The sequence below is a fragment of the Lonchura striata genome, chromosome 5 (genome assembly GCF_046129695.1).
Source record: "Lonchura striata isolate bLonStr1 chromosome 5, bLonStr1.mat, whole genome shotgun sequence".
Classification (NCBI taxonomy): domain Eukaryota; kingdom Metazoa; phylum Chordata; class Aves; order Passeriformes; family Estrildidae; genus Lonchura; species Lonchura striata.
Genome location: NC_134607.1, coordinates 42,700,432 through 42,717,867, shown reverse-complemented (window position 1 = coordinate 42,717,867; position 17,436 = coordinate 42,700,432). Strand labels below are relative to the sequence as shown.

Genomic DNA, 17,436 nt, shown 5'->3' with positions numbered 1-17,436 from the left:
GTGTTAGCCAATAACTTTTGAGTCTAAATATTGGACTGGTGGCCAAAGTTATGGTGACTGTACATTAAAATCTAGGAGTTCCTTGATATGTGTCCAATGTCTTTGTTCAGCCTGATGAGAATTTATAACAAACATCATGGCCCCTATGAATGTCTTGCTCACTGGCAATCCCTGGTGGGTGGGGCTGAAGGGTTTCTTGGATTATGTTTTTAAGCGAAGAAACTATAATGTTGACACAGAAAGAACCATTCAGGAAAACTCTGAAACTTCTAATGGTGGTGTGATATTATGGTATGCTACTTCACTGTCATTCCTACAGTCTCTCTCTAACAGAAAATGCAGATACCACAAAGCAACTGTAAGGCACAGAAAATAAAAAGAGGTAAATCCAAAAATGCCTGTTTATCTTGCATTGTCTTTAATAGGGCAATATGAAATGGCAATGTGAAATAACAATAATGTAACACTGACAAAAGAACACAGTTCTCCTATCATGTGCACTGCTTGTGGAATTTGCTATAAGAAGGAAATACTCGAATCAGGTAGGATTGAAAAGGAGCAGACATTTGTACAAACACTCTGTTCTCAGTATACAGCTGATTTATGGGTTATGGTAGAGTTGGTCAAGAATTCAGAAATAAAGCCTCTCAGGCTCACTAACAGGCAATACTTTAAAATGTGAAAAAAAATAAGGCGACCAAACAAAAAAGTTTTACAGTAAGTCATAAAATACCAAATTTCCTGCACATATTTTCCTTAGACATTCTTTGCAGTTAAGTGGTAATGCTCATGACTACTGGATTGATGGACAAACCCCTACACTGATTGGCTATGGAATTCCCTGTTTCTCTGCTAACTGCAACAGAACATACAGTATCCCACAATTGAGTATATAGGTCTTTTTATTTACAAATTAGTGGACTAAAATAGAAATAGTTCTGTCTTGCTCAGTGGAATCGTGGTCATTTAAGTCTCGTGTGCAATGAGAATCCTTTTTATTGTAACCTTCTATCACCTGCAAGACGCACATACTTTCTCAGAGGTTTGAATAATGTTGCCCCACTGGAACCAGCTGTATGAAATGTTAATGTACCCATAATGGATGTGACTTTTGGACATGTACATCAGATTGCCTGGGAAACAAATCCCACCTCCTCAGGGAGGAGTGCCCAGTAGATTTCACACAGATTTCGTGAAGAGCACAAAAAATGAGTTCAGACAGGTTTTCCTACTGTGAAAGGGGTGTTTTTGTTTCTTTATACACAGAGATAACTTTCCTAGAGCAAACAGTACTGAGACTGCACTTAAATAGTAATTCACCTTGTTACAGGTCAAGCTGTAATAGTGAAAAACAAAGTACCATGACAGTTACTCCTAGACATAAATGAATTTTGGAAAGTTAAGCCATTTAATATCAAGGTTACTGAATGACAGATGGGTATTTCAAAAAGATAAGGCAATGAAAGCTAAATTTGGGATCTGTAACTCAAATTCTGTGCGGTACTGAATGTCTAACAGCAAAACTGACAGCTCAGAGGGAAGCGCAATTGCAGTGCTCTGTCCGTACCTGGGGGCATTCAGCTAAAATACCAAGAATTTTTTTGATGGCACAAGTATCTCACCAGCTATCATCTTCAGTGAATCAAGAAATGCTATGGAAAGGAAAAATCAGGACAAACTGAAGAACTGTGGGGAAAACTTCTGCTGCTTGGCAGAGCAGAAAGGGCAGAAAAGAACTTATGTTAGTTCTAGTTTTAAGACTGGAGTGACAGATGTAGACCTAACCTCCCTACATAGGTGATGGCACTGAATTGGCCCTGGGCTGCCCTCAGAACATAAGGAGCTAAGGAAACGAGGGGACATCATTCCCTGCACTTTTTCTAGAGGAATTGCTGTTGCTCTGCTCTATACTTCCTCAGTTTTCCCAGGTGTACCCTGCCTGTTGGGAATAAAGTATATCCTCGAACTCCCAGGAAGATGCAATCTCCTTATTTCTTTATCTTCTGCTTCCCATCAGAGAATAGAGTGGTTTTGTAATTTCAAACTCCTGTCCTCAGGACAGCAGTTCTCTCTGGGAAGAGCAAAAGCAAAGAACTGTTGCAAGGTGTTGACAAAACAGAAATTGGCAAAGTTGTCGATCACAGCATGCACAACTAAAGAGCAAGAAAATGACTATGTGTTGGGAACAACAATGTACAGTCTGTAAGTTTTGTTTTCAGCAGAAATACTAGCTAAAGTTTTATTCTAAGTTTATGAGATATCTATGGAGAGTATGGTATTAATTTTACGTATGTTTTCCTAGGAGAACTCAATCTGTCTAACTTCCTTAGGAAATGTTTACTTCCTTTGCAAACAGATCTAGTAATTCTTTACCATATGACTCCAACAAGAATAAAAAATCTCCATCAATTTGAAGGTAAAGGAAGTATGCTAACAGCTGTTTCAGTAAAACATGAACAACGTCCTTTGAATCTTTACTGCAGAGACATTTTCAGGTAAAGGTTTGTCTGCAGCAAAATTACATGTTGTTTTTTTTTGTGTCTCAGCTTGAGTACAAATGTTCTGAACTTCACAAATTAAATTTCATTTCCAGATTGAGGAGAAAGGAAAAACTCATATGTTTCCCTTATCAGGATACTTTCAGTATATCTAAAAAAGCCTGAAAACACCACAGAAAAATGCAGCTCCTTTTCTTTCCTGCTTCCCTTTCCAGTGATCAACAGAAATACAGGAACACCTGTAAACTTAGGGGAAAAATCCCAAACCAATTTATATGCTTTAAATAAAGCAGTTATTAAATATTTATATGCTCATTTATATGTGCTAGTCTTTTTCCCCTGCAATCTACTGCATTTTACCTCTGTGGATAATAATATAATTTTTAAAGTCTTGTTGTTTTCTAAATTGCAATGAACATTTCTAGCACTACTGACACAGCACCTACAGATGAGTTTTTTCTAGTAGGCACAGAGAGAGCCACTTGCAGTTTAACTTTATAACAACAGTAAATAAAAGAAATAATTTTGGTTTTGATTGTAACCTCTGGATTATGTTTCAATGACCCTGTAATTCATGTGGGGTAGGCAGCTTGGTCTTTACATATGTGTACAATATGTTAGCATAAACCAATCAGATTTTCAACATGAAAAAAACCTTTAGCATTTAAAGAATCTGCTTCTTCTGTGTCCTAACAGAGGGAGCCATATAAGTACCACGGGTCTGATCAATACAGCAACAAATGTGACACCTCCCTTTCTCTCTCTCCACATTCAGCTGGCAGTGATGCATCTGGCTTATAATCAATGAATCAATCACATTAACCCCCCAAAATACTCCAGACTCTATAGGAGAAGTGTTTTTGTTATCCACTATGTGTCCATCAGTGACTCTTATGAAGTCCAGTAAGAGAACTGAAAATTTTTCACCTATTCTCATATCTGGTGTCAATAATACTTTTTACTTTTTAAAAGGAACAGTCCAGAGCACAAACACATGAATGTATGTGCAAAGAGAGAGTGAGTGCATTTAATGTAAAGTCTGTAACCTACATTAGAAAAATGTGCTATTACCACAGAAAGCCATATTCATGGAAAAAAATGGGTTAGAGCTTGCAGGTTGGGAATCAAAAATGAACAGTTTTTGTGTGTGATCCAGGCTTAATCTTCAACTTTGCAGCAGTATTTATCTAGCTTACAAATATTTTTGTGCTAACAATTATTTCTCGGTAAACACAGATGTCCGCTTCCTTTTGGCACTGAATTAATTAAAAAGTGTGATGAGGCAACTAGAATTAAACAACTGGGTGATCTGGTGAACAAAAACCCATGCCTTGAGCAGTTAAATCTTTTAACAGAACTTGTCTTGGTGACAGGCATTCTCATCAGGGTTTGTCTTCCCCGGTGACAGTCACAACACAAGTAAATACTACGACAGGAATGTAAAATTGGTATAACAACACAGTGGTGGGGTATAGCCCATGATGATCGAGGCACAAATGATGCATCATGCGATGCCACAGTCCTGCTCCTCTGTATCCTGCTGATGTGTTCATCTTCCCTAGGCATGGCTTTGATGGCTGCTGAAAAGCTGCAATTCTTCTCCATGTTCATTTGTGCATTTGTCTCTCCGTTTGAAGACCCAATATATTGAACTGGTGTGTCATCTACACTTCAGTTGTGCTCTAAATGAGAGACAGGCAGACTTCCTCAGCTTCCACTCTTGTTTCATAGATCCAATGGAAGAAATAGTTCTTCTAAAGTATAGCTATACTGTCTTGGAAAATAAGGTGCAACTATGAGTTTATTCACACTGCTTAGAAGAGATGTGTTGCAGAAAGATGGTTGGTTTAGTTGTACAGAGCTGGTCAAGAGGAACCCGTGCACAGCCAGCCTTGTAGAAGTGTTGGTACTCCCTACTGCACAGGCATGGCTATACACCCAGGCAGATCACAATTTGTCTCCTACTCTCAATTTTCCCCGCTTCTGTAATGTCTGCCCACCCAAATGTCCCTCCTCTCCAAACAGCTGCACTGACAGACTCTGCCTGCCCCTCCTCACCTTGGCAAAGGGGAAGAGACAGACAATCTGTCACTGACAGCCTGTGTACGTGACAAAGCAGACAGGCACAGCTACAGTGGAACTATTGTTTACTTTGCTCTGTGTGCAATGGGACCAGTGTAGCCAGGTTTCCTATACATACACCTTCCGGTTTCCCTTCCCTACAGCAATTGTCCCAGCTCCTAAACAGTATCCCTTATGACATTATTAAAAAAAAAAAAAAATCCTTTTCTGCTGTAGCTCTTTTCCTCCCCTCTCCTCTGCTCTGTCTTTTCCTCTTCCTTCCTCCACACATCCTCTGCAAGGGACAATGGGAAGCTTTTGTTTCTACTGCTGCTAAGTGCACATGTGCTGGTTGCTCTGTCTGGGTTGCCTGCTGGCCAGATAGGCAGTAAGCTCTCAATTTTGAGAATCCTTTTCTATCTGTTAAATGTGCTTGAAACTCGGCAGAAGTTACTGTGAGGGACATCTGAAGGATGGTCAAACTGTCACAGTTGAATATACATTTATGACCTAGATAAAAAGAATTAATATAACAAAGTTGTGTAAATTTTTTCATGGATATCTCTCATACCCAGAAGTATATGTGATTGATATTTACGGAAAATTATTACTGCTCAAAAGTTTCACTGTGGGGGGTACACAGATGTTTTTCAGTTGTATAAATACTTTAGAGACAACAGCTTTTAAATTCATATAAAAATAGAGCTTCAATGGCAGATATCCTCTAGCTGCAATATTTAAGGGCACACTTTTGACAAGTTTAGTTTTTGTAGACAAAAGAGTCACTAAAAATGTAACATTATGTCAGAAAATAATATGTGCTGACTGAAATAGCTTCTCTCTTGCCCTTCCTGTGACTGGGCAAACCAGGAGAGAACAAGGAAACAGCTGGTTAAACACAGATGAATCAAGACTGCGAAAGCACACAAACAGAGATCAAAGATGTGCTACAGAACACCAGGACTGAAATTTCCTTCTTTAAAATATGACACAGTTAGGAAAGGAAGAAGGTCTCCTGCCTGGAACACCTGTAGAACTTACCCCCATCAAAGGCACAGTAAAGTAACAGACTCACCATCTTCACTGGTGTGGGGCTCTGTACTGGCATCCTGGTCCCCCTCCTCTAAGGTACCATGCTCACTGTATGGGCTGTCACTGGAGGCAAGTAGAGAGAAACCACATACATCAAAAATATGCCACCTCCATGAGATTATTTAAAATTATTCTTATAATGTTACAAAGTTATGTGCAACATAATTATCCTAGTGCTCTATGAATACATAATTTATAAAGAAGCCTATATGCATTTCCTTGAAACCAAATTCTGACATTAAGAAGCCCTCAGAACATTTGATTACTTTATAAATAAAAAGTGTGTGCTTTTGCTGTCAAGGGAGTGTCCTGGTTTTAGCTGGGAGAGAATTAATTTTCTTCCATGTAGCTGGTACAGAGCTGTATTTTGTATTTAGGATGAGAATAATGTTGGTAACACACTGATGTTTTAGCTGCTTCTGAGCAGTGTTTACCCTGAGCAACCCACCACACCCGCAAGTAGACTTGGGGGCACAAGAAGCTGGAAGGAGGCACAGCCAGGACATCTGATCCCAAACAACCAAGTGGTTATTCCAGACCACGTGGTGTCACGTTCAGTATATAAACACGGGACAAAGCTGGTCAGGGGCTGCAGCTTGGGCACTGGCTGGGCATCCATCAGTGATGATGAGAAACTGTATTGTGCATCACCTGTTCTGCATATTCTAATTATTGTTATTTGCCCTTTCTTTTCTGTCCTATTAAACTGTCTTCATTTCAAGACATGAATTTTAATTTTTTTCACCAATTCTCTCCCCCATCCCACTGCAGGAAGAGTGATAGCCTGTTTGTATTTAGCTACCTGCCCAGTTGAAGCACAACAAAGAAAAGGAGCAGGCATCATAAGCTGAAATTGTTTAAGGTGGTTCACAGCCAAAGAAACAATTTCCTACCTGCCTGTATGCTCTGTACACCCAGAATTCTATCTCTGTCTGAACAGAAAGCAGCTTCCTCCACAAAATATTGTAGGAAACATCATAGTTGCCTTTGCTTCACTTTTTCATATGTAACACTTTACTGTGTGGACCAAAATGGTCTTCTCATTTATCTTCACACTTCTAACCAGCCTAATGATTTTGTTTAGGAGATAGAAGGATAATGTTCTGACTTACCAATAGTCATCTCCAGCCATGCATTTTTCATACACTGGTCCATCAAGTTCTTTCACATCTGGAAAAATAGCCTCATGATGGATGATGATAGTTTTGATTATCTCATTCACATGTGCCTGACAAGACACCTGGTCTTGTATGTCTGGAACAGGCATCAGGGTTGGCCCAAAACAAATGGCCAAGTTGTACGGGTCCATCATGTTTTCATCACTGTACTGTGAAAGGCTGTTATAACAGAAAAATCAAGGAAAACTGACTTTTCCACAGTGACTAACCTTATTCTGAAAACTGCAGATCACAACTTAGAGATTTCCTGTTGTCATTGACAATCCCACATAAAGTAACGGAACAAAAAAACAAGATTTTTTCAAAAGGTTATATACACTATAAAGTGAGTTGATACCACATATATATTTATGTATATGAACATGTGCTCCCATGCTACGACGTTGAGTGTATGCTGACTTAATGGGCTATCATCAACTGCTGCTGCTTCTAGCTCATCAATGCTCCAAGGGAACTGGATGCAAAGGGGGTATACATTTCTCCTTGGAGCCTGATGCATCTCTTTCAACACCTGGCTACACAACTTAGGCACACAGAATTGTCTTCTGAAAGCAACTAAGTTCCTGGATCTTGCAAGAGCTCTTGTGACTTTGGTTGCTGTTTTTACCATGCAGACTAAAATTCCTAAGCACCTTGCCTTCTACCCACAAACTCCCACAACAGTTTAATTATGGAAATGTCCAAACAATAGGCTTTCATTGTTCTTATTAATCAATTTTTGCAAGCTCTCCTTTCTTCCAGAAAATGCAATGTTACTAGTTTTCAAATTTAAATGAGAAGTTGCTATCTATTCCCTTGTTTAAAAACATTGACATTTTTACTGTAAAAACTGGCTTTTGAATGGTTCTATGTAAGGCCAGTCAAGTAGAACCTAAAGTGCTGGGATGCCCTACACTATGATGTCCTGCACTCTGAAGCAGCATAGGAATTCTGATATCAAATTGTGTTCAAATACAACACCATGTTGTTCAAATACACCATGCTGTGTTCAAATACAATACCATGTCCTTTCTCTAGAAAGGGAATTTTAGCAAGGGTTTTCCATGTTTAATGAATAAATATGCATGAGGCAAACCTTTTACATGACTATCCTCATAACTAGCTCTTAAAATTAATCATGTTTGCCCCTTTCTTATGCCATGATTTACTGTCCTGTCCTGTGTGTTAATTTGAGACACCTTGTTCTTCTGATTTATCAGGTGGTTCAGACTTTATACATGCAAAACTGAAAAAAAAAGATTGCAACAAGCATCGTGAAATGTGAAGTTCTGCTGATGGCTGTTAATAAGCAGTGCTCCTCAGGGCTCAATAGCAAGGCTGGCACTGTTTAGCATCTCCATGAACAACCTACACAAGGGGATGGAGTGCACACTCAGCCAACTTACAGGTGATGCCATACTGGGAAGGGAGCAGTAAATGTGCCAAAGATCAGACACAGGGCTACCATTTAGAAGGATCTTGAAAAGATGGAGGAATGGAGAAATGGGAATTCAATCAAGTTCAACAAGGATGAATGCAAAGTCCTGCCCATGGGGTAGAAATCATTCCACAGCATTTGTGGCTATATTAAGAAAAGCCAGTAGGTTAAGTGAATTAATTATTCCTTTTCCAATTGGTGCTTGTGAAGTTACGCATGAGGTTCTGTGGTTAATTTCCAGAGACTGATAAACTGGTACAAGCCCAGAAAAGGACTACTACAGAGATGGTTGAGGAGCTGAAGCATATGAATTATAATCTAAAGAAGAGATCTGGGTTTGTTCAGGCTTTGTATAAGAAGGTTACTGGAGAATTTAGCTGCAATCTCCTACTATATATAAGATTATTAACAAAAGCAAGACAGACACAGGTGCAAAGAGATGAGAGGCAACAGACATAGCAAGGGATATTCCTATGAAAGGAGGGAAAAAAATTTCTTTTCTATAACAGTGACCTAGTACTGGGACCGATTGCCTGGAGAGGCTGTGGAGTTGCTGCCATTGGAGGTTCTTGATTGGCCAAAGCCTTGAGCAACTTGATCTAACTTTGGAGTGTTGTGTGGGAGGCAGACCTAACACCAGGTTAGGTCTGCCATGAGACCTGATAACTTCATGTGGCCAAGCAGGCATAACTGCATATGCAAAAAGCAGAATGGGATTTGCAGGAAGTCAAATAATGGGAATAGTTTTCATGTGGATGCACCAGGATCAATTTGGAGGCAGTAAGGTATTTAACCTGCTTTCCAAACTGCACTCCTGTAGAGAGCACAGATGTAGCTAACATGATCCCATAACAAGTACAACCCTATAGAGCTCTGGTCGATCTGTATGTCTCTGCAGAGGAGAAGCTGCGATGTAAGCTTTTAAGACATTTCATGGTGTAATTTTGGGGGGATGGATTCAGTTTCAAATGAACAGTTATTTTCATAAAACTTTAGATCTCTGCCCCTCTCTTACATACTTCTTGAAAGTGGTTCAGAAATTGCTAGAAGAAAGGAAACAGGAACAGCTGTGACTACAGGCATGAACAAATAACCTGGCTGCAAAAGACCCTGTTTCTATAGGAACAGACAGGCTGGATGAAATGGGGAAGGTCAAAAAGACCGAATGAATCAGCAAAGGGCAAATTTAGGAAAAAAAGAGGAAAAAGTTGGTATGAAAACAGATAAACAGGAAAAAGACAAATTTACAGTAGAAAGAGGAAAGTTAGAATCAGGGCAAAGTGCACATAAGCAAATTTTCTGTGAAACCATTACGGTCAGCAAAACCAGAGAGGGCCATGAAGGACTGGAGGAAAAAACACAGTTAATTTCATTTTCTCTTACAGAAAGAAGTTTTTTCTGGGATGATGAAGACATGAACACCACTTTCCCTCTCACACTACCCTCCTTCCAGTCTGTGTTTTGCAGTGTGAGAAACAAGCTACTCTAAATCAAAGCATACACAGGGGATGTGTGCTCTCTATACTAATACTCCTTTTACCAGAGAACAGAAGCAGCAAGACAAAGTCTCACCCTAGCAGTACCTAGAATCAAACAGGTAGCTTGTAGAGCCTGTATTGATTGAATATATTGGGGTTTTTTCCCATCAGGAGAAATCAGCTTGAGATAAGGAAAAGAAATGCATTTTTAAATTGCATAAACTAGTTTTAATGTAGCTACAGTTTGCATTTGTTATTTTTCTCATTGGCTTATTTTGTTGCCAGCTTTAATACTGTAGACTGCACTCTCCATTTCAGAAAACACTTTAATCTGTCTTGTTCAATTCTGGACAAATGGAATTTTAATTTGAATGGAATCCAGCGTCTTCATTGTATTTCCACTGCCAATTAAAAGATTATCTTTTGTGTTAAATGGAGCTTAAATGTGGATTCTACATAGAGTATGAATAAACCCCAAGAACTTCAACAGCAGCAGAGGAAGGCAGATAAAGCTGCAATGCTTAGGGTAAGTACTTACTGATTGAGGAAGGCGAAGAGGTATCTCATCACTATAAGGACCGACCTGGGCAAAGTAAGGAGGAGTTTGCGGATGTGAAGAGCCCTCTCATAGAGATTGTCTATTCCTGCAAACAGAAGAAAGTATTTTATGTTCCCTTGTATACCATTGTCAAAAAGAGCTTTCAGTCAATTAATTCAATTTACTTTGAATTTTTATCATCACATGCCTCTAATTCTGGCCTATTAGAAAAATGAGACCTAGAACTTCTCCCTCTCATTAAAACCACACAGCCTAAAAGTAACAGTTTTTAAAGAAGATACAAATCTGTCTAAGTCAAATGCTGGATACTTGCTGAGCTTGACAGCTCACAAAATTAGTACACAAATAACCTGAAGGAACCAAGGAAAGATGCTAGCAATTCCTTTCAAATACAGATGCATTCTCTTCATTTGCATTTTTCCATCAGATGTATAATCCAATCACCAAGCTTCTCTAGCAAGTTTTCTTAATCAAATGTCCAGCTAGAACTCTCTTAGCGGCAAAATAAGAGAAAGGCCTAATTTTTTTTTGGTATGGAGCCAAGAAACATACAGATTCCATTTTTCTCAAATGATTTTATAGCAGTCCACAGAAATTCTTCTGAAGTGAGAAAAATCATCTGATAAAAGCATCAGTTCCTAATGTCTTGGAACAAGGAGGCACTATCTTCTGTGTTGCTCAGAAAGACTATGTGGCTGCAAGTCAGGCAATGATGGGATAAAAGCTTGAACTGATTTTCAGGAAAAGCAGTATCTCAGTTTTTAACTCAGTGTGTTTTGTGAGTCCATAGTAAATAACACTGTGGAAACAACCTCAAATTTCAGAAATGCTTTTTATGTGAGCCAAGAAAGTATGCTGCAATTAACAACATCTAGGGGAAACCTTAGCAGACTAAGATGAGAAATCCTGTCCAGTGGTACTAAAGTGGATATTCAGAAACTTGGAAATCAGAACCAGGACTCAATTCAAACAGTTGAAAAGCAGATTGTACCACAAAATGTGGTATTTAGGAGTACACAATTAAAATAATTACTTAGGTGGCAGGTGTAAACAGAATTACTGGTGTGCATTACTTATGCGCTCTTTGGTATGGCTATTTCAGTATTTATTTGTTGACGCAAAAAGTGTGTTGACTTACATTTCTTAGAAGAAAACTGGTATCTAGTAATTGTTACTTTGGTATTAAAAACTAAGCATTAGAAGAGCATGTTGGCAGCAAGATTTTGTTTGCCACCTGGAAGTGTTATAGTTCACTAGGAAATGCCAGTGCAGCAAAAGGGTGTGAGATTGCTCCCACATCAGCATTCACAGGAGATTCCAATGGCTCAGCACCACTAGTGTGCTGGAACAAAAGATTCTGAGATGAGATCAAACTGGCCTCTATCAGAGTTTCTGTAAAAACACAACACTACCACTGCTTTCATGAAGGAAGTCCATTTGGTTTCTGGTATTTACTGCAGAGGCAGAATAGCAAAACTCTGGCAGGAAGTAAAAACATATTCCCCAGCAGAGACCTGAAGGCTGGACAGTGTCCCTGGCAAGTGCTGCAGAGCTGGTAGGAAAAAAGACTGCTGACAAGCTGTATAATTTATAACCTAATGAGTCACTCTGAACCCAAACACTAGCTGGAAATCAGTTCAAGCCATCTCAAGTGGAGCATGGAATCTGAAATTTATTTTTATGTTTCTTGTAAACACAGACTGCATGAGTCAAGAAATATTTCTGATTACTGGTTAAGAACTGGTGTCCATGACAGGGACATGCCAAGTCTGGAAGCTGCTTGCATAGTGAAAATACACAGAGCAACTCAACTACAGTTCTCCTTATCCATTCCAATGCATCTTTCAACAATCCTGCTTCAGCAGCACTGTGTTCTGCATGTGGGAAGCTGGAGGGGAGTTTTGATACAACACCAGGACTTGCCTTCTGCATTACAGCCTTTCCTGTCTAATGCCTTGTGCTACAGTCCTGCCTCCTCCAGACAATTCCGGAGACTGGCCCTGCTCCAGGTTCACTCATTGCTGAATTCAAATCAGACCTGAGAAATGCACCAGGCTGGGACCCAAGGTGGGTTCAGCAGCTCCTTCCAGCAGTGTGTTGCCTGTATGGCTGCAACAGCTCTGTCTAAACTAGTGAGCTAAACCAGGATGAGGCACACTGGCAGACAACTACCACTCAGTAGTTATCACACTCTCCAGTGTGCTCGTGGTCCCTGCCAACTACAATTCTTCCAAGCAATTCCCAGACAAGTTTGACAGATGCATGAGTCAGGAACCAGTCCCAGTAGGCAGCACAGAGATGGTGGAGTAGGTACTGAGATTCTGGCTGTGTAGTCATGTATTGAACTATCCCAGCTGTCCTACCAGGAGCATGATCAGTACCAAGTACTAGACATGAGCTGAACTCCATACTGAAGCAGTTACAAGCCATACGTGCTTGAATGAGATGTGTGTGTTTCCAGTACTTTCCTGGTAACATTGGACCCAGTTTCCATGAAAGTCCCTTTATTGAAAATCCAAACTACCAGGTGGTAAATTTATGTGCTTTCCACATTATTTCAAGAGGCTTTTATTTCCCAGCATTGATTTGGTTTAAAGGAGCTAGGTAATGATGTAATGTATTTTCATGCTGCTTTTAAATGTGGATCTAAATTTCCTCATTGCTTGCATGTATGCAGCACATGAGAGTTTGGGTACTTAGGAAAGATGGAATGAATACAGAACAATCTTTTTACATACAGGCAGAAAGAATTTGCAGCTCTGCTGCTTCCCATGCAGAGGAAAGCTAAAACATTGCTTTGCCTCCAACAGCTTTGCTAAACAGAGCCTCAGGGCAGAAGGGCCATCCAACCTATAAGCTGGTGGCTGCAAGGAAATACTGGCAAGCTCAATGGTGGAGAGAGCTGGACACACCTCCCCTCTCATGGTACTTCTGTTGGAGACAATCTTTTCATTACTCCGATTTTTTTTTTACCCGAGTGCCTGATGAGGTATTACCCATTTCTCAGCTAAGAAAACAGAAATGCCTGCTATTACATGATTTGTCCTAGTAAGGTAATTTAACTGGCAAGCTGAAATAGAAATCAGGGGATTTGAAAACTGGTTCATTACTCTAATGATATGACGAGACACATATTACAAAAGACAAGCAAGAGGACAAGCCTCTGGCAAGGCCAAACACACTGAGAATTAATTTATTTTTTCTGACTGTGTAGAGAGACAGGGAAGAGAGATCTCTATGAAGGACACAGGAATATCATCTACAAATCAAGACAAATGTCAAGTAAATATCACACAGTGAAATGGTTATTGTTGTCTAGTTCCCAGTTCTCAGAGCAAAGCAAAACTTTTGGAGCTCTGTCTGACACATCTGCCTTCCAGACCCATCTCTGCCATGGGGGTCAAACCCACAAGCAGGAGAGCTTCTTGTCACCAAAATGAGAAGCTGTTTATTGTGGGAATATTGTGCTTCTGTCAAAGCAGAGCACAGGAGATACTTGTAGGGTGAAACAAGAGGAGGGGAAGGAGCCAGCTTGTGGATTTTCATGGCTATAGTGCTTTGTGGAAGAGCCAGGCACCTGAGCCCAGAACCATTAATGTATTTTCATCAGATAAGAGTGGAACAAAGTATCCCAATAATATAAGGAATTTGATTTTCTGTCTATCCATAACATTATCAAGGCATCTAAGTTTCTGAGGTGTTTTGGATCTAAGAAGCCTCCATCAGTTACTACTAAAAATGAAAAACAGAGAGCTCACAGGTCACCTAAGTCTACAATCTTACCCTCTAATTCACTTTAATCCCCTCTGAGAGGTGTAAAATCCTTCAAAAACACAGATCACAAGCTCCACAAGAAAATCTGTTGAGGTACAACCCTGCATTGCTATTGGAAAAGATTTTATTTACTGATCTCACATGGACTTTGCAATTCTCCATGTCCTTGATCTGGATGAATGAATCCAGATGAGATGAATGTTATTGCATATATTTATCAGCTAGCTGCTTCTCTGTCAGACAAACACTAAGGACTGGTTCTCAATCACATGAGATAGACATAAATCCTAGGCACTCAAGCCTTGAAAAGTGTCATCTTTAGTCTCCAGGAACACTGGAACCTCTTCTGGAGAGCACTGTCACCTTCACTGACTGTAGAGACACACAAAAACAATTAATCTCTACTTTTCTCTTCCAGGAGAAATAAGAATTTTAACCTGATCGCTCATGATGTGGTTTTTGCAAAGGTAACTCTAAAGTGAAACAGATCAGAAATTAAAAATCTACTAGAGAAGAGTAAAGGAAACCTGAGAGGGGAGAAAACAGTTACTAGCAGAAGCCCCCAAACACAAATAAACAAAAACTAAATTAGAAATGAAAATAAGGGTATATTAATCCTAAATAACATTAACAAAATGTAAATAAAAGTTTAATTAAACAGTAACTCTGAGGTAGTAGAGCATGTAAAAGGCAATATACTCAAATATATCAGTGCAGTGATGCAGAACACAAGTCTTTTGCACAAGAGCAATTACTGGTAGTTTCAAAGTATTTTGGGCCAACTGGACAGCTGCATCCTACTCTGTTTTTTTAATTTAAAGAAGCAAAGGAAGCACTGTACTTGGACATACACATGGCCTCTCCTGCACTGGAGGCGACTCGTGGTTATCCAACTGCGAAGGCTCAGCCTGCGAACAGGCAGAGCTCAGAAACATCTGAAAACATCTGAAACATCAGCTCTGGACTGTGAATGTTCCACCAGCCTTTCTTAACAGCCAGCCTCAGTATGGGCTGATCTCAGTATGAACAACAGGACTACAAACATTTAGCAAAGGGAAGATATTGTTGATCAAGACACATGGAAGGAGAAACCTGGTGTCAGCAACTAATTAATTGTGTTACAACTAACATCCAGTGCTGTGCAAGGTAAGCATGTTTCACAAACAACAGTAGCACAAAGGAGGAAGCAAACAACAGTAATGTAAGAGGTTTCTCTAGTTTAGGACCATGGCTTTGAAGGATAAAATCCAATGCAGTATCTCTTTGTGGGGGTTACTTGCTATTTCCACTTGGTGTGGTGCCTACTAGTAACAAAGTGAATGCCTAATGCATATTTTACACACCCTGTGAATGTCAAATGGGACTGAGTTACACTTGCAGATGTAATTTTTATGGTCAATTTGCAGCTGACAAGTTATCTACATGAATATGTATTAGTGCTGAAGTTAACAATTTGTGCCTCTTTTCATTTTGGTCATGAGTCCAATCCAGCTCAAAGATACATACACATTAACTCAGCAAAGCCACTTACAGCTTTTTCAGATCTATTTAAGAAGGCATTACAGGAGGACAAACCCGGCAGTCTCCACTATCACTTAGGGAAGAAAACATTTCGTATTTTGTTGAAACTTTTTCATGGAGAGTTGACAATTCAGAGCAGTTTTTTACTCTTTAAGTAATGGGCAATAGTCTGGAAAAGAAGCAAAATATTTTTCTTTCATAACATTTATGTCTTCAGGTAAACAGGCACGGCTGGTGGCAAGGAACTAAAATGATAAAAATCAGAAGGAAAAAAGATGCAAATTTTCATTCACCTTGCCTTTTTTGTCTGTGAAATTTAAGGTAAGGGAGACAAACCATGAAGAACCATAAAGCTCTGTGCAGACATTACGAAGTCTGAATAGCTGAGATGTCTCTGCTGCTATATGGCACAACTATCTATGTAAATGTGGACTTAAGTAAGCCAAGTGTGTAAGAGCTCACACCAGCAGAGAAACTGCAGTCCCCCAGCAGGGAAGTGAATTACAGCCAGCCCTACTGAGCTCAGCTTCTGCATCTTCTGCACCTTCTGCCTCCATGTGGCTCCTGTTACTAACACTTGTCTTTGGCTCAATCCGTTCCTGCAAAGGGGCAGAAAGAAGAGCACTGTGACTCTTCTCCTTCCCACCCCAACCTTGGATTGTCTTCTGGATAAGAAATGCTGCTGGGACCAAGAATAGCCACTCCTTAAGATGATAAGGAACCTCATTATTGCCCATAATCAGATGGATTCTTTATGTTCTGTTCTACCTTTCATGCTTGCTCTGGCCCAGCGCATATAACTTGGCCCAAATTTTATCTAAATTAGATCATAAACCCAAACAGAACAACATTGTTTTCAAGAGTGTAATTAATACAAATTGCCATAAAATTTCACATTGTTTCCACTGTATTTACAAAATGGAAAGCATTAACTCACAATGCTCTATTTCATTTGGAAATATATGCATAAATGTAAAGGAATTTCTCGGTGGCTGTACTAAGGAAAGGTTCATTTTGCAGCTGTAGCCTCAATTATGCCTGACATCCATAACAAAGTACTTCAGTTTCAAGGGGTTTTCGACTGGCAACATTACATTTCCATGTAAAATGTGTGACATTTTGCCCTTTTATGGTTTTATGTGAACATTAACTTTACAAATTTCCTTTCTCCATCTACCCTTCTGTAACAATTTCTGCCAACAATTAAGAAAACACACTGACATTTATCTTGAAAAACTATTTGAAAAGAATGTTTATTCCTTTCCTCACTGTTTTTCAGATCATGAATGCAACGTGAATTAAGAGTATTTAAAACCACATTATTCAATATGTGAAAGTTTCATGGATTTTATGTATCAATTGTGATTTAAAGAAGTTACAGTAACCTAAGTTCTCACAGAAAAAGGGTCTGGCCCTGCTCCCATTAGCAGAAAGGCTGAGGTACATATGTGAAGCCACATAAGCACAGAAAAAAACCTAATACTATTATGACTGATTCAAAGTCTGAAATGAAAGAGAAATCTTGCCTAGACAATTTTCCTTTTTGCAAGATATCCAGTGTTAAGGTTAAAATATAGCAACGGAAATGGTGTTTTAGACCCACAGTTTATGACAGTATGTACCATGAAGGTGCTACATAGTGTATTTTGAAATGCTGGTTTTTCAGGTTGTGGGGTTTTTCTTTCCAACAAAGCATTCTGATTCCTTGAAGTGGTGCACCACTCAACAGAGCACATAGAATAGTACACAGCTTTAAAAATACTCTACCTCAGGCTTCAGGATAACCAGATGATACAGACACACAGCCCCTTGTTCTCAGCATATGGTTCTGGGGCTGGCTATGGGTGCAAGGCACAAG

At 39.5% G+C, this 17,436-nt stretch overlaps 1 protein-coding gene across 4 annotated transcripts in view; it reads right to left on the bottom strand.

The window, feature by feature from the left end:
* SRGAP1 (SLIT-ROBO Rho GTPase activating protein 1) overlaps positions 1-17,436 on the bottom strand; it is a 138,458-nt gene that overhangs the window by 8,103 nt on the left and 112,919 nt on the right. For all 4 annotated transcript variants that reach the window (XM_021547435.3, XM_021547432.3, XM_077783501.1 and 1 more), the window contains exons 16-18: positions 10,263-10,368; positions 6,764-6,988; positions 5,635-5,714 (exon numbers count right to left, since the gene is read on the bottom strand). In XM_021547435.3, the coding sequence (XP_021403110.2) occupies positions 5,635-5,714; positions 6,764-6,988; positions 10,263-10,368 (411 nt within the window). The remainder of the gene's footprint in view (positions 1-5,634; positions 5,715-6,763; positions 6,989-10,262; positions 10,369-17,436) is intronic.